The sequence below is a fragment of the Aplidium turbinatum genome, chromosome 2 (genome assembly GCF_918807975.1).
Source record: "Aplidium turbinatum chromosome 2, kaAplTurb1.1, whole genome shotgun sequence".
Taxonomy (NCBI): domain Eukaryota; kingdom Metazoa; phylum Chordata; class Ascidiacea; order Aplousobranchia; family Polyclinidae; genus Aplidium; species Aplidium turbinatum.
In genome coordinates, this window is record NC_137473.1 from 35352259 (window position 1) to 35370661 (window position 18403).

The following is an 18403-nucleotide window of genomic DNA, read 5'->3' on the forward strand; positions in this document are numbered from 1 at the left end:
TTCTTGATGCAAATATTAAGCTTTTAGTCAACAAATAAGCAAAATGGACACTGGTTTTTATACATAGTTTTTCGGGGACTGATTAGCTTTCAACCATGCTTCTGTTTGTGCATTTTCCTGAGAACATTCTTTTGTGTCTCCAGGGCTCAATCTCTTAGTGAGACTGAGAGGTTGATGTTTCATAACGACTCACTGTACCTCACGTTTCATAACGACTCACTGTACCTCACGTTTCATAACGACTCACTGTACCTCACGTTTCATAACGACTCACTGTACCTCACGTTTCATAACGACTCACTGTACCTCACGTTTCATAACGACTCACTGTACCTCACGTTTCATAACGACTCACTGTACCTCACGTTTCATAACGACTCACTGTACCTCACGTTTCATAACGACTCACTGTACCTCACGTTTCATAACGACTCACTGTACCTCACGTTTCATAACGACTCACTGTACCTCACGTTTCATAACGACTCACTGTACCTCACGTTTCATAACGACTCACTGTACCTCAAGTTAGTGAGGCTATGTTTATGTCCACATGCTATCTCTAACGTTTGCTTTTAAATAAAAAAATGGCAAAAAAGATTTAAGAAAATAAATTACGTATATTTATCACAAAGTAAACTACGTTAATGTTATTCGTAACAACGAACCAGATCACATCATATTTCTACAAATGACGATAGCTTACGAGGAAATATTTGCTTTAAAAATATCAAACCACGCAATCATAAAGATTCGAATGAATGAATAAATGAATAAAAATGAATACTACAATATTATGGTTTTATTTGCTGTCGTTCTACAGCTGCTAGAAGTGTTAGGGTCTTTTAGCGACAGACTTCATTTTTAATTTTGTATCACACTTGCGATGTCACCACACTATTACCTGACTTATCCTCACTGCATTTTGCAAGAAAAAATACAATCAGTAGCCCACCGTTTTAAAGTCTTCGGTATGACCCGACCTGGAATCGATCTTAAATGCGAGTTTATTAATAGGAATGAAGTTTTGTTTGTAGCTTTAGTCAGCCGAAAGGGCAAAACTTATTACAGAAATTGTCAGGTGCCAAGTAAAAACATGTCACCACCGAAACAGTGTATATAAGCAATTAAGCATATTGGTAAAAGTTGATTGTATCATTTATCCATATGAAGCAGAGTTTTTTGCTATAGGCTATCCCTGGAAATTGAATGGAAATAAATTGTACACAAACACAATGGTACAAATAGCGAAGTCTTCATCTTAGCCAACAAAGTGAAATACATACATACAACAAAGATCACTTTCTTCAGTTTTTGCGTAATAAATACGCAAAACTTACTTGGTTATTTTTACTTACAGTAAAATTTAGTTGTTGTTACTTCATTAAGTTGATTTGCCATACGATAAAGATTGTTAACTTTTTTTTCCAGCTTTATTCATACAAACTTGTGATTAGAAGATCAGGAGTAGCTTAGTCTCCCTTGAAAAAGTATTTTTAAGTTGGTAAAAAATGGTATAATTTGAGAATTACTTTTGTTCACTGTGAAACTTGGAAACAAGACACTCTGCCTTCCCAGGATAACGCGATTTAAACTTAAATGAGGGATCATCTATTTTACGGAAAATGGTCTTTGTCCCAAAACGTTTCATGAAGCACAGGAAGACATCTAAATAACTTAGAATGCAAATTTATTTTGTAGAAATACCCTATTGCTCCTACAGATGCAACAGCAAAAACAGCTTTACAAATTATTTGACGCTTTGCACCTTTTGCAAGTTTAGTTTCATATAAAAGACGTTCTATGATATTTCCTTTTGATCCAGCTGCATTTACGAAAGGAAAAGGATCATTTGGAATTTCTTTTTCTAGAAATTTGCACAGAGGTTCCCATCCCTGAAATAAATGTTAAAATAATTAGTTTACTACATTGAGATGAGTAGATAGTTTATCAAACAGCTTTGAAGCCTCAGAAACAAGTTCAAAGTAATACAGTTCAGATTAGCACACCATAAACGGGCAGATTCAGGTTCCTTAACTAGTTATCTGAATCCGGCACTTAACAATGGTATCAAAACAGTGGGTTTGCTACTATTCGGTGAGTCCGATTCGGTGAGAGCCTTTTCGGTGAGAGCCTTTTTCGGTGAGAGCCCTATTCGGTGATTTTTTAGATTTTTTTTTTGAAAATTAGCGACTGTTTTGAAACTGTTACCATTTGCTATTACTGTTTTGCGGAATGGCCGTTTCGGTGAGTCCGATTCGGTGAGTTCCCTATTCGGTGAGAGCCCTATTCGGTGATTTTTTTTTAAATTATCGGGTACCGTAGCCTAATTATCATTGCCGCTTTTACATCGTTTTAACGTCGCTAAACGTTGAAATAAGACCCTAACCTGTAACCTTTAACCCCTAACCCTAACCCGTAACCTGTAACCCTAACCCGTAGACCCGTAACCCTAACCCGTAACCCTAACCCGTAACCCTAACCCGTAACCCTAACCCGTAACCCTAACCCGTAACCCTAACCCGTAACCCTAACCCGTAACCCTAACCCGTAACCCTAACCCGTAACCCTAACCCGTAACCCTAACCCGTAACCCTAACCCGTAACCCTAACCCGTAACCTGTAACCCTAACCCCTAACCCTATAACGGCAATGATAATTAGGCTACGGTACCCAACAATTTAAAAAAAAATCACCGAATAGGGCTCTCACCCAATAGGGAACTCATCGAATCGGACTCACCGAAACGGGCCATTCCGCAAAACAGTAATAGCAAATGGTAACAGTTTCAAAACAGTCGCTTCTTATTTTGCACTCTACAGTATATAACTTAACCTTAAAACCGTTACTGCAGAATCTCTTCTATGCATACATTTGTTTGTGCAAGTCGTTTCTAGCGCTACTTAGGCAAGATCGGTCTGTTTATTGGTTTATCTTTTATCTGAAGAATCAAATGATGTTTGAGGTAGGCCGAATAATTTTTTCGTTGGGATGATTACAAATTCTTGTTCGAACGAATTCTTGTTCTACTGTTTTCAAGTGGTTGACTGCTTTACTGAATTTCAAAAACAACAGCACAAATGGTTGGTAGGCTATATCGGTAGCCTATATATGCATTTTTCTCGTCTAATTAACCTGCACATTTCGTTTCTGCTAATGCCAATATTAAAAAATGCTCACATCAGCAACGTTTAAGATCAGAAGCTGGTCGGCTGGTATGACTTGCTGCACATACTCATTGTGTCTTCGATAATGCATTTTCCATAACCAAGGAATTTCTTCTCTAGATCCCTATGAACAAGAATAAAATTGCAATTGGTATAATTGTTTAGTAACTTTTGAAAATAAAGATTAGTTAGATTATAAATTTTATTTACTGTAAGTAATTTAAGTTGAAAAAAGTAAATAGTAACACAATTATTTTCATAATTAAAGTAATTTGCGTTCTTCTGGTGACTATCCACTAGGTTACCTGGGAGCCTGATGTTAAAGATGATAACTAGCTTTTTGTATTTTCGACGTTTCGTCAGTCAGCACAACTGACTTTATCAAGGTGGCTAAAACAGGTTAACACAACCTGTTCAGCAACGATGGCACAACACAAAAACATACTGATAAAATGAATGAAGTAAAGCAGCAAGAATCAGAGTTAAAGCACGTGACAAGATCCCTAGAGGTTAAACTGAACGCAGTGAGTGCCTAAAACCAGTAGGCTACTTTCCAACAGCGTAAATGTTAACCTGTTTTAGCCACCTTGATAAAGTCAGTCTTGCTGACTGACGAAATGTCGGAAATACAAAAAGCTAGTTATCATCTTTAACATCAGGCTCCCAGGTAATCTTGTGGATAGTCACCAGAAGAACGCAAATTACTTTAAATATCAAATGCCTGGTGAACAGTCTCTTTCTGTTTTTACAATTATTTTCATTGTATTTTAATGCATTCTTTCAATGGTGCATAAACATGAAAAAAATGAAGTAATAAGCACCAAAGTGACGGAATCGAAATAGCTTGAAGTGGTCAAAATAAAATTCTGATGAGGTTTATCTTTTGCTACTATTCACACTGTGTTAGTTGAACAAGGGTTAGGCCTACCGCAGGCTTGATTGGAGTTGAAATTTCAAGAGTAAATTGGAAATTTATAGATTATTTTGCTCTCGTAGTTCTTATAGAGATGTTTTGAGGTCACAACAATCTACATATCCAATGAATTGTTTATGCAAAGATTTTTCTTCTCGGAGTGAAATGGATTGAATGATTTCTAAAGTCGTTATCTTCAGACTGATAATGCCCCTTTAGAAGTTTATTCCTGGCAGTTTCATATACCTGTGGAAGTTTTAAACGACTGGCACAGGCCGCCCGGTCACCGAGTTTGCAAGAGTGAAGTTTCCGATTGTTGAAGTGTTGTCTGAGAATTATTCCACCCTCTTAGTGCCGCTGAATAGAAATATGCCCATGATGTGCGCTGCTCAAGCGCACACACCAAGAGTCGAATCGGCGTTGCTTAAACTTACAGTTTATCGGTTCACAAACTCGGGTTTTTATCCATCTTCTCCACAGTTTAAATCTTTCTGTCTACACTCGCTTAACCTTTTTCCGTCATGATTTTGTTAATGTGCCCGAACAACAAAAACAAAATTGTTATCCATGATGTCCTGCTTGAACATGGAGTGTAGTCTGCTTAAGTAGGCTTGTAGTCTAAGTAAAGCCATAGCCTATAGATTCAACTAAGCCAGAACGCATGATTTCCGGACTGTAGAAAATCGGTCTAGATTGTAACTGAAGCTGATGCGAGATCGTGTAAGTCACTAACATCCATTGTAAAATCTAGCTTATTTGTATCATTTATCCAATATCTTTTCGGAATACAAAAGAATTTATTTTCACATTTTATTTTCTTGATCTTTTCGGAATATGTTTTATTCATTTGCACCAAGTTCCTCGTAACTTCTGGTCAATGTTGCGTAGCTTTGGAATTGGGTTTTAAGCTAACGCAAACCACTAGTTAAATTCAAAGCATTTAAAATTGAACACAATGTTAACTTACTAGCATATACTGATAAAAGGTTCTTTGAAAATTTTCATATCTCCATGCATTGCTTGAGAGATATGTCATCCAATGGTAGTCTTTGAAAGTTTTCTGGTTCATTTTTTTAATACTTTCGAACCACGGATCTTCATTTCGTATTGTAAGTATGATCTAGAAGTAGAGACATAATTTTCTTTTAAGTATTATATTGTAAAGATAGGCATCTATGCTGATTCAGCAGTAATGCTGTCGTTCGTAAAAGCTAAGACAAGTTATGCGCTACCTAAGATGTTATGTTACATTAGCCTACATATTGAGATAGAATGTTCTGCTGTTGCTGCAATGTCAAGGGCATTTCTTTATTCAGCGTCACTTACATAAAAACCAAGGTAGAAGTGTTCAAGAGAATCATCTTGATTATCTTCATCTATTTACCTCTGTATTCGTCCTTACTGTGTTGTATAGCAACTTGAGTTAAAAAACCATAGACAAACAAAACAAAGTAACCTTAGCGGGTTTATCATGTTGTATTACAAAAAGATATAACATAATTGAAAAAATAATCAACTCAAACGTTATCGACACTGACGTGTGTCCTCATCAGGAATTACTTAAATCTGCAATATACATAACATGAAAATTGTAAGATAAATCTGACTATGAACTATAACTGTAACGACACTCCGGGCTAAAAAGCACAAACTGAACAAGTGATACAACAATGATTACGAGTAAACTATATGGCGGAAAACAGACTGCATGAGGTGTAAAATACAGGCATGTAACAAACAATTGGAGCACACACAAAAGGAACGATGAGCCACATGCGAATAACTGCCGGTTCAGAGACGGATTATTACGTTTGATTCTTAAGGGTTCCATGATCTTAGTCTGAAAATCAGATGTGCCTCGAGAGATGATTTTGAATTGGTTGATTGAGACATTGTCAGTGCACGTTTCACAAGAGGCGATGTGCTCTTTAATTGCACTTTTGGTTATTAAGTTTGGGTTAAAGTGCTCCACGGCCATTGTCAACAAACGTCTGGTTAACATATCAATTACCAATTGATGTAAGCTGGTTTGCGTCACACAAACAACTAAATTTATACACAACATTCGAAGAAAGAGCAAAGGGGGTAGGCGACTTCAGTTGAAAATGTTGGTGCACTTTAAATTTTTTATATACAGAATGAATGTCACATGAAAATTTCTTTTTTATAAGTTTAGCTAGGTTTTTTTGCAAACTTGTTGAATCTTTTCCTAAAAAGGGTATACTAATAAAATAACCAAAACCTACTTCTTCAGGCGAGTCCTTTGGTTTATCAGCCATGAAGGTGTTTGACTTCATTGAAAAAATGAGGATATCCATTTAAATAAAACATGTTTTTCAATTTCTTGATTTGTTTCAGAAACAACTGATCATCAAAACCCATTAAACGAGCACGAGATAACAGACACAAGATTAAACCAGATTTCCATTTGTTAGGGCACAGAGCGTTATAACTTAAAGTGCACCAATATTTTCAACTGAAGTCGCCTATCCCCTTTGCTCTTTCGTCGAATGTTGTGTATAAATTTAGTTGTTTGTGTGACGCAAACCAGCTTACATTGGTACGTCAACCAGACATTTGTTGACAAGGGCCGTGTAGCACTTTAACCCAAACTTAACAACCAAAAGTGCAATTAAAGCGCACATCGCCTCTTGTAAAACGTGTACTGACAATGCCTCGATCGACCAATTTAAAATCATCTCTCAAGGCAGATCTGAATTTCAGACTAAGATCATGGAAGCCTTAAGAATCAAACGTAATAATCCGTCTCTCAACTTGCAGTTATTCGCCTGTGGTTCATCGTTGCTTTTGTGTGTGTTCTAATTGTTTGTCCAATGCCTGTAGTTTACACTTCATGTGGTCTGTTTTCCGCCGTATAATTTACTAATAATCATTCTTGTATCACTTGTTCAATTCGTGCTTTTCAGTCCGGAATGTCGTTACAGTTATAGTGCATGATCAGTAGGGCGATTATTTTTTGACTTAACAAGAAAGGTCAAAAATTGTCAATTGTTTACAAACTGCTTTGTCGTGGTGTCGTGTAGGTTGCACTGTCAGTGAACTTTTCATTTTACACTTTGTAGCCTACTTTTTACGTACTAAAAGTGAACTTTTAAACTTTTTTTCGTACTTTTGTAAATGGCCCATTGTCTATTTATTGTGAATCATAAGTCATCAAGTGAAATTATTAGGTTGATATGGTGTGATGCTAAACACACATCAAAACGTGTAAAATTTTTGGTTGCGGCAGCTGTGGGTTAGGTGCAGCTCTTGCTTGAACAGTTTTGCTTTAGACGCTTCATGTACCTTCAGTTTAGACAAATGTATTGAACAGTTTTTGTTGTGTATTAGCTGCGTTTTTTTGGCAGTGATTTGTAATTAGCTCATTTCCCTTTTCAGAATAGGCTAGGTCTGTATTCACATTTTGCCCTTTTGTTAGACTTTTGCACATTCTTTCATTTTAGTTAGATTAACCTACAGCTATATTTAGCTCCAACGTTGCCACTTATTTTGTATTCTGTCCTATTTCTGTGTGTCTACTTCCTTACCCTGTTTTTCAACTTAACTGTTTACTCAGCAATTTTATTCGAGACTAACCAGGGTCTTGTTTTTTCTTTAAAAACTGCTAAGTTTTCATAGCTGTGATTTTTCGAGTTTTTAACTTTTTGTACAATAATGCGTATCAAAACTTGTCAAAAAAAAGTTTTTTAATGTCAAAAGTTTCAACTTTTAAGTCAAAATTTAGGTCAAAAAATAATTGCCCTAATGATCAGATTTATCTTACAATTTTTATTTTATGGTCAGATTTATTTTACAATTTTTATGTTATTGTTATGTATTTTTTTAATTATGTTTAAACCCGCTAAGGTTACTTTGTTTTGTTTGTTTATGGTTCAACAAACCAAATTCTGTACCAAATCTTCATGAGTTAAAAAAGCCGCCTAAAACCCACGAGCCGATTAAACGCTTGCAACTGCATTACTACTTACTAGTTGGAGTATTTATAAAAAAGCCTTGTATGAGCCATCAAGCCATCAAAGTTTGAGTAAAGGTTGTTGCGGACGAACTTCAAAAGATAAATAGCGCATGCGAAATAGACAAGTAACCAAAAGTTAAAATGTTCAAATTTCCTAATCATCTGAATGAGTAGGCTATACACAAGGGTTAACATCTAGCCTATTTTGTTTTTAACAAAAGTTACAAAACACGACTGTGCAGTATGCACATGAGACTTAGGGTAAGGTAGCCTACCGAAGTCTGAAACGACTGAAAAACTGGAACTTAAATGCCAACAACCCATTAAAGTTGAGAGCTTAACCTCACCTTAGAGTTGGGCCATCTTTTATAAAATTCTTCAAAGAAAAATGAAGGTGGCATGTCAACCGTACAATCCACTTCGAGTTTTTCATAATGATCCAAGACAGTATCCAAAGATTTGCTCTCCATGATCACATCTTCGTACTGCTTCAAGTGAAAGTCAATGTGTTCCAGATAATCGTGAACTACATACAAATCAAAGTTGATTAATTTTTGCTGCAATTACAGTACCGTGGTAATTATACAGTACAATAGATAAAAGTATTTTAAGCTTTTTTGACAAAAAAAGTTAGATAGGCTACTTTGAAAACTTAAATATTATCAATTGTGTTTAGTCTACCCTTTCTTTGTCTAAACCGGACATTTCTTTTTGTTTTTTAATTTCAATAACTCGATTATTTTCAAAATGATAAAGCTTTGGTAGAGATTTTTGCTTTGTTGAACCGCCATGGTTGAACCATAGACAAACAAAACGAAGTAACCTTAGCGGGTTTAACATAATGTATCACACACAAAAAATATAGCCTAACATAATAACTCAAACGTTTTCGACACGTACGTTTGTCCTCATCAAGAATTACTTAAATCTGCAATACATTAAAAAAAAATTGTAAGATAAATTTGACTTTGCACTATAACTGTAACGACACTCCGGGCTGAAAAGCACAAACTGAACAAGTGATACCAGAATGATTACGAGTTAATTATGCGGAGGGAAACGGATCATATGAGATGTATTTTCAAAATAATGAAGGAAATTTTAGTTTTGCTAAATTTATTTCACATAAACATTCGTTTAAGTTGCTATAACTGCAGTGCATACCGTAGACCTGCCAAGATCGAAAACATAGAGCACTCTTAACCCATTAAAAGCCGCCACAAGGTCCAATTGCTCTTTTTAGGAAATATTTCAGTCACGAAGTTGTATTGTCATAACTTTTAAATTAGTAAAAAAGTTATTGTATGAACATATTATATTCACGGTAACCATCGGCGTAGCTTGTGGGAGGGTGCCCTCCCCCCAGTAGACAGTCCCCCCCCCCCCCCCCGGTCGGAAGCTTGTGGCGGCAGAATATTTTTAAACGTAAACGAAAAAGCATAGTAAAAATCTTTCTTGAAACGGATTTGGCTCGAATTCTATTTGCTGGTTCCTACTTCACGCGTTCAGGGGTGCAAAATCATGGTCCGCCGCGGGCGGCACAAACCATAGCTATACGCCACTGATAGTCGTCGGCTCCAGCTCGTGACCGAGCATTGGTTTCGTCATCAAATCGAATTTGGCTTTGGATGATGATGTCATGTATGGCTTTGGAGGCCAGTCTATGATGGAAAAGACGTGGACAAAAGTCACATTGTATGGAGGGTATGGATTGTATGGAGGGAGGGACGTGGTAGTTTTAGCTTTTCTAGTGTTTCGTTTTCCTTGGGCTTTTTGTATCCTTTTTGTTCGAAAATATTCGTGCCTTCCTTAGATTTTTTCTCCAGAGTAATCTGTCACTAGCAAGGTTTTCCCATGAATCCAGATCAATGTTTGCATGGTTGAGGGAGACTTTCAGCTGACCTTTGTATCTCATTTTTAGTCTTCTGGGGGGGGGGGGGCTTTTTCCTGTCTAGTTGTCCTTCTTCGTTGTCCCTTCTCATGACATGTCCTGTCCAGCGAAAGCAGTGTTGCAATATGGTGGCTTCTGAACTGGGCAACCTAGCGCGATCAAGGATTGCATCTTCGGTGAGACAATCTTCCCAACTAGTGCCTAGCATTTGACCCAGTTTCCTCTGCTGAAAATTTTCAAGACGTTTGATGTCACAGCGGTATAATGTCCAGGTTTCACAAGCATAGACAAGGGTGGATAGAACGACTGCCCGGCCATCATTTTTGAGGACCATCATTTTTGTGCGGATAGATATAGCATGGTTGTTGAAAACACGATGGTTAAGTCTTCCATAGGCACAATGTGCTGCCTTTACACGATGTTCAGTATTCTTTGACAGTGTTACAAACAGCCAAAAAAATGTGGCCATGTGGCCGGTGTCCTTTTAAAAAGCAACAATAAATATAAAGCAAAATAAACAAATAAAAGAAGCAAAACCTTACACAAATTAGAGTGTAGCAGGAAGCACAATATTATAGAGTGTCAAACTATGAAGAGACATAATTCATATCTATTACTAATAGGCAATAAAACATGCATGTTTCTCCTCACTTCACTTCATCCGGTTCTTCTCATTTTTCAACAACTTTCAAACTTTCACAAAATTCAGAAAAAGTACGTTGTTCGCAAATACTTATCAACACCTTCCAAAACAGATCCTAAACAACTACTAGCAAGTTCAAAATGATTCAATCAAAATAAGATGATGCAATACTGATGCATTCAAAACGATGTCCTTTTAAAAGGACACCGGCCGTAAATGGGTTCAGTTTGACTCAAACCTGCTAACGAAAAGAACAGCGAAGGTCTTATACCTCAAAAATATCATAGACGCAATGTGTTAAATTGAAAACGCTATAGCATTATTATACATCAAAACTATTACTTACTGTTGTTGTATCCAAGTATTTGGAGAGCTTTCGTCAACGATTTTGTCCCAGTCTTTGGATATCCAGCGCAAATTATTTTCACCATGTTTAATACCACAAACGTATCTTTCACTGAAAAATTCTCTATGAGGTCTTGAGGCAGCACATTCTGAGTTTAAATATGTATATATATTGCATTTTTGAAGCATGAAACCTGACCTCAAGTTTCTTGTTTTTGGACACATGTTTGAGAAATCGTTTACACATTAACTAGCCAAGGTCGCTGTTTCGTGATAGTGCAGAATGTCTATGGATGCTTTGTGTCTGGTGTTTAGGCTATAGTTTTACTGGATTATGTAACTATCCCGCATATACACCAAACCAGTGGTCCTCAACTTTTTTTCATGGCTCATTTTTATCAAGCAAAATTTTCTGTAGCCCACTATTCCTTTTATGCAAACGTAGTTTTCCTTGTCACTCAAGTAACAGCAACTGAACCGCACAACACGCGCGCGTTGATGTTACAGTGGTTCTCAACATTTATGCCGTGTTCCTTTTTTGAAAGTATTGTTAATCTCTCTTCATAATAAGGAATAGATTGATTTGATCTTTATCCTGGGACTGGGAAAGCTGCTTTGAGAGCTCAATCCTGGCAGTTTTGCATACCTGTAGAAACTTTGCACCAGTGACGCAGGCCCAGTCACCGAGATTGACATAGTGAAGTTTCCGATTCTTGTTGAAGTGTTTCACAAAATGAATATTAAAAACGGATCTGCAGAAGTTCAAGTAGGCTACCGCTTTCAGTTATGATTTAATTGTAATCACAAAGTAGTCCATTACATCATAAAGTGATGTAAAATTTCTCTCAAAACAGTATTGATTGCATCATGGCACCAAAGCAATTAGCCTATTTCAGTAATTAGAAGAAACATTAGGCTACGGTACTACTCTCTAGCAATATACATCAGCATCATTCATTGTTACTAATACTACAATCAAATCTACTAAACAAACACGCTAGTGTAAAATTAACTTCAGTGATACTAATGAAACTATTTTTTCCGATGAATCTAGTAACTTTTTGAATAGGTCTATGGCCCACCTCAAAATGTCCCCATGGCCGACCAAGTGAGCCATGGCCCATTGTTTAAGAACCACTGGACTAAACATTTAAATACAATACAGCACTTTTTATGTCGGTTAAAGGCAAGCAATGGTATCTTCTCAAACACTCTTCTTAAAATACATTTTGCATATTTTATTTGTTTTGACCTTGTTAAGAGGGTTGTTAAAAAACTCAGTTTAGACATTACCTTTTAAAAAAATAGAAGAGTCAGTAAGTCATGTAATTTTCACTTTGTGTAAAGCTACATGTATTTGAGAGGTTACCTTTTTTTCACTTGCTGGTTAATGCACATCAGTTTGTATCCTCTGTGGATCATTCTCTTGTATCATGGGCAGTGGCGCCGGCAGGGGGGGGGCAGGCGGGGCAGCTGCCCCCCCAATGTTTTGGACATCATCTTTTTAATTTTTTTTTTTATTAATACATATTAATATTATTTTTTTAATATTTGTATCCCAACCTCAGGTAAGTCAACTCTAGTTGCAAGGGGGGGGGGAGGGGGGTAAAAGCTTTCTCTTTAAAAAAAAGTATGGAAACCTTGATGACTAAATTGTACAATAGATAAAAAAAAATTCTACAGAAGCAAAGATATAGACTTTTTAAAGTTTTAACTAACGTCACATTGATGTAGAAAAATAACAACCTGATAAATTGTTGATACCTCACACTACCATGACTTCTTCCGCGCGCATTTTGGCATTGGTTGCTTGCAGTGATCCTTTCACGTAAACAAAACGTTTTGTTTCAGCAGTTTTGAGTTGTTCAATTCTTAAGTTGTAAAGGAGACTCAATTTCTCCAATATTTATCATTTATGTTTCTTCTTTAATCTCAGCAGAGTATAAAACTTGTAAAAGTTTTTCACCCATACGACGTCATGAATGAAAGTATATCTCAAATCGGCATAATGACGTGACATCATCTAAGCATTTTACCGAATAATAAATTAACAAATTCGATCGTCAAAAGTGGTTTGGTGGTGGTAAATATTAAGACTTACGTAATGAAAAAAATGTGATAAGGTTAGAAGACATTACGTCATGTATTTTCAATCCAAATTGAAGTTTAAAATTTATTCTTTTGTTCATAGTCGTAACTCGTAATCCACCTTCAAAGCGGTACTACAAACAACAATTTTCGATAAGGGGGGCATCAAGAATAAGTCGACATGACTTTTAACCCTTAGAAGGTTGGGCTCCTGGAGTCTTGTTCAGTTTGGGGAGGGGGCTGTCGATTCTTCTTATGCTTTAGGAGTGATATCTCTTATTTTGGCAAGGTTTCAAAATTTGGGATTTACTTTGTAAAATTATTCACGCTGAGTATATCCGAAAATTAAAACTATGTGAATTTTAGAACTGCTCATATACGTTGAAATGTTGAGGTCACTTATGAGTGTAATTTGTAGCGTGAGTTTACACATTATTTTTTGGTAGAGTAATGAAGAACATGCATTGTAATGTTGTGATTAATTTTTTTTTACATTATTTTACATACAGCCAATGCCCTTCACGCTGTGAAACAGTTAGGATTAACGAGACATGGGCCAAATTAATTACTTTCATCCAGCTGGTGGAAAAATGTTTCACAATAGAATGTGAAATATTTCAGAGGATGTGCTGAGAATTGCCTTATTTCTTTCAATTTATAACCTTTATTGGCTCAAAATTTCAGCTCAATAGAGGTGAATAAAAGATAGGAAAAGTCAAGAAATCTCGTAGTCGCAGCCTCAGTGGTTTTAAAAATACAACTGTTGATACAAAAAAGTTGAATTGACAGCCCCCCCCCCCCCAAACCTTCAAAGGGTTTGCTTTGAGTCAACAGATCTATGCCTTAAGGTTTACGTCAGCTCCGGAGATCAGTAAAATATAAGGTTGTCATCTTCGGTGCAACAAGACCATTGATTGATTGGTTTAGTGAGGATTCGTAGTCCCATTGCTTTCATTTTGAGTGATCATACTGATTTTCAATTTATTCCTACAAGACGTTACGTAATGAAAAAATATATAACTAAGGTTGGAAAACATTACGTCTTGTCTTTTCAATTCAAAATGAAGTTTAAAATTTATTCTTTTGTTCATAGTCGTAATTCGTAATCCTCCTTCAAAGCGGTATTACAAAGAACAATTTTCGATAAGGGGGGCATCAAGAATATGTCGACATGACTATTAAGGTTTACGTCAGCCCCCGAGATCAGTAAAATATAAGGTTCTCATTATCGTGATTGTAAGCCGCGGAAATTTTTTCTATAAAAAACAGATTCCCGGGAAGCTAAACATTTTTTCCAGCCCTTGTAGAAAACAAGAGAAATTAAATAATATACCACTGTCTTGCATGTCTTGCACCAGTGGCGTAGCCAAGGGAGGGGGGTTCGGGGGTTTCAACCTTTCAAATTGAATTTACGGATGTTAATACATTGTTTACAAGAAAAGCTTTAGCCTATGATGTAATTTCTTGTCAAAATGTGCAAGGATGCAAGCCATCTGCAACTGCTGAGATCGCTTGTTCGATCTAGATTAACATCTAAACAGCTATTCGTTATGCAAAACTTGAATATATCAGAAATAGCCTAAAGTAACTTCAATGTCTCAAAGCTTTTTGTTTGACACTCATCAAGATGTATGACCTCTATGACGTTTCATTTTCTAAACTTTGGGTTGACTTCAGAGCATAAAAGTTAGTGAGTTACCGGAATAAGATCGCTTTTTGAATCAACCAAGAAGAAAATTGGTAAATAATAAAGCTGTAATAATCTCGCAAAAAAAGCAATCAACCTATGTCTCTAAAACAAAGTTTGCCTAAGTTTAAACTAAACTGCATTAAAAAAGCGAGTTTTGCCAATACCAAACATTCAAATATCTCAGTCTGGAATTAGCAACAAGAAAACATAGAAACTTAGCTTTATTTCCGAAAAATGCTGAAGAAAACATGATCTTATCCTTTTGCTATGCCACCGGACAGCACCATTTTACAGAAATATTCATACCCACAATTTTGTTGAAACTGCTCTCAGAATGCACCAAACTGAAAGTAATTTTTCAAAATTTTCTGGGGGAGGCCCCCAGACCCCCCGCCGCTAAGTGTCGCCTTGGGCGAACACGCCGTCGGGCTGCGCCCGCCCTTTCAAAATTTTTGACTACGTTACTGTCTTGCACTGTCAATATTTTGCCCCCCCAATGTTGAAGGTCTGGCGGCGCCACTGATCATGGGCCAATCCTATAGATCAGTGGTTCCCAATCTTTTATTGTCACGGACCCCTTTCAAAAAATTATCAAGCTTACGGAACCGTATACCGTATGTATTCTTCATTACATTTTCTTTTTTTAGCCGCCATTGCAACCTGTCCTTTTGCTACACTTTATTGCAAACTATCCTTTTGCTAAGCAAAAACAACCCGTCCTATTACTTAATGTCTGATCTGCTGCTGCTAATGCTTGGCATTTTGAACCAGGAGAAATTGTGACATCACAAAGTCTATGGATGTTTGCTGGTACTGTACATAAATTCATTCTCATTGAACTTTAATATTTTTGTTTACAAGTTGACTAGCTTTATCAATTCATCACACAACTTTATTAGTGCTTCTACCACTGTATATTGCCATATTAGTAATAGTCTAGGATTACTTTTGTTTTGTTTTTCGTTCTTGATGTCAACAGTTTCTGTGTACTGTATGTGCTTTTTGTTGTTTTTTTCTTCTACCTTTTGTAGAGAATTTTTTTTAAGATTTGCGTAAAACAGCACAGGACTTCACTTGAGTAGCTTGACGGCGATAGGAAACATTTTTTTCTTTCTCTTTACTTTTATTGAAGAGCAGCTTGTCCTTCGTTTAAACGTAAATTTCCGATGGTTGACATTTGTCACATTGGCCTACCTAAAGAACAGGAAAGCAGCTGACTTGATCATTGACACAGTCTTTTGCTACTTCCTTTCTATTGTGGAGTTTATTTTTTGTGGTGCTAGTTATTTTGCTTTGAGTCTTCTACAAATCAGCACTTGTGAACTGAGCATATTGCAGTTGAGCAAGTGACAACTGAGCTAACAACATTTCAGCAAGTGGGTGAAGTTGGCAAATGATGAAAATGAAAAAGTAGGCTATCAACTGACCAAGTCGAAACTTAGGATGTCACAAGTCAACAACTTCAGTTTAGCAAGCGATGACCAAGCAAGTCCAATGTCAGGTGAAAATCTCATTTGCTGACTTGGGCAGTTGTTGAATGCCGATTGCCGAGTGGTCTGACTACTCTTTACTTTCACCTGGACGGCTAAATCGTTGGCGTTCTAAAGTATCCTGATCAAACTACTATTGTAAACACAGGATATTGTACCGACGCAAGCAAAAGAATCGGAACTACCTAACCCAATCAGAATGCAACAGGGTATTTTAATTAATGGGATTGTACTGGGCGCGGGTTAGAGGGTTATTAAAGGGTATTTTTAGCAGAAGGACTGCTAACCTAGAATGATGACCTACATATCTCATAAAAGTCTAATATATATATAACTTTTGTCTTTTACGATATTTGTTCTGACTTAAAACAATTAGGCTACTATAGGCTACCCCTATTTTTCATTGAATGTTATCTTCACATTGTTTATCTTTTCAGCTGCAACTGAAGCAAAGAAATAATTAAATGTATTGCAGTAACTTCTATTCCATTTTAGTAGCATTTCGGTTGTTTTCTATTTATAACACTCGGTGAATAATGCCTTTTACACCCTAACAGTGCGAGAATTTCTTCTTATTGTACAACTTCCATTGCATGGTAAGCTACTGTATTTTATTTGGTATGCTACTCATTGTATGAATCATTGCTCCTCTGCGGATGTAGACAATTGTTAATTAAATTGTTGGCAAGGGTGCTAGATTGGTAGGCTAACCAACATATTCACTGAAGATGCGTGGTGGCACATATTGTAATAAACTGTTCTTTGTTTTTAAACAAAAAAACAACGTAGACCTACCTATTTTTGATACCTTTTTGGAAATAGTTAAGGATGACTGTCTAATTTTTTTATGCCTAATTTCTTTTTAAGCCCTTTGCATTTATTGAAGATTGCATGGCCTTTTCACAATAGTTTTCCATGCTCTTTTGTTTTCGATAAATACGTCATTACGACTTTCTGTCTCGTTTGCAGTTTGCACCTGCATTTCTAGTGGAAGGCGTAGAAGTGTTTTGGTCATGACCTTCTTTATTTAACTTCATAGAAATTGAATTACTAAAGTAGTCAGTTAAAATTCAACTACAAACTATCTCAGACTTCCATTTCATACTTAAAAACAGTCAACAAAACGAATGCTTAATTTTTCTGAGGCATCGGTGCATTTAATTAACAACATCACTTTAAAGACTTAACAGCATTTTCACAAAAAATCAGCTGATTTTTTAAGCAGCCTAAGCCATTGGTCCGAGCTGGTGAAAGTTACTTTAATGATTTTACGTTAGTTTTTCGTTCATTTGTGTTCTTTTATTACATCATCGGTTTTTCAATGTTTTACTTTTCCTTGATCTGATCGCAAAGCAGTGGCGCCGGCAGGGGGGGGGGCAGGCGGGGCAGCTGCCCCCCCAATGTTTTGGGCATCATCTTTTTAATTTTTTTTTTTTATTAGTACATATTAATATTATTTTTTTAATATTTGGATCCAAACCTCAAGTTAGTCAACTCAAGTTGTAAGGGGGGAGGGGGTAAATACTCTCTCTTTAAAAAAAAAGTATGGAAAACCTTGATGACTAAATTGTACAGTAGATAAAAAGATTTTCTACAGAAGCAAAGATATAGACTTTGTAAAGTTTTAACTAACGTCACATTGATGTAGAAAAATAACAACCTGTTAAATTTTTGATGCCTTACACTTCCATGATTTCTTCCGCGCGCATTTTGACATTGGTTGCTTGCAGTGATTCTTTCACTTAAACAAAACGTTTTGTTTTAACAGTTTTGAGTTGTTCAATTCTTAAGTTGTAAAGCAGACTCAATTTCTCCAATATTTATCATTTATGTTTCTTCTTTAATCTCACCAGAGTATAAAACTTGTAAAAGTTTTTCATCCATACGACGTCATAAATGAAATTATATCTCAAATCGGCGTTATGACGTGACATCATCTAAACATTTTACCGAATAATAAATTAACAAATTCGATCGTCAAAAGTGGTTTGGTGGTGGTAAATATTACGTAATAAAAAAATGTGATAAGGTTGGAAGACATTACGTCATGTATTTTCAATACAAATTGAAGTTTAAAATTTATTCTTTTGTTCATAGTCGTAACTCGTAATCCACCTTCAAAGCGGTACCACAAAGAACAATTTTCGATAAGGGGGGCATCAAGAATAAGTCGACATGACTTTTAACCCTTAGAAGGTTG

At 36.2% G+C, this 18403-nt stretch overlaps 1 protein-coding gene across 1 annotated transcript; it reads right to left on the reverse strand.

Annotated features, from left to right (window-relative positions):
• Window positions 1–586: 586 nt before the first annotated feature.
• Window positions 587–11054, reverse strand: LOC145765102 (uncharacterized). The gene is made up of 5 exons (XM_082576855.1): window positions 10937–11054; window positions 8404–8582; window positions 5048–5200; window positions 3181–3291; window positions 587–1895 (listed from the first exon to the last, which is right to left on the reverse strand). The coding sequence occupies exons 1-5, from the start codon at window positions 11019–11021 to the stop codon at window positions 1617–1619; spliced, it is 807 nt and encodes a 268-aa protein (XP_082432981.1). The 5' UTR covers window positions 11022–11054; the 3' UTR covers window positions 587–1616.
• Between the last annotated feature and the right edge of the window lie 7349 nt (window positions 11055–18403).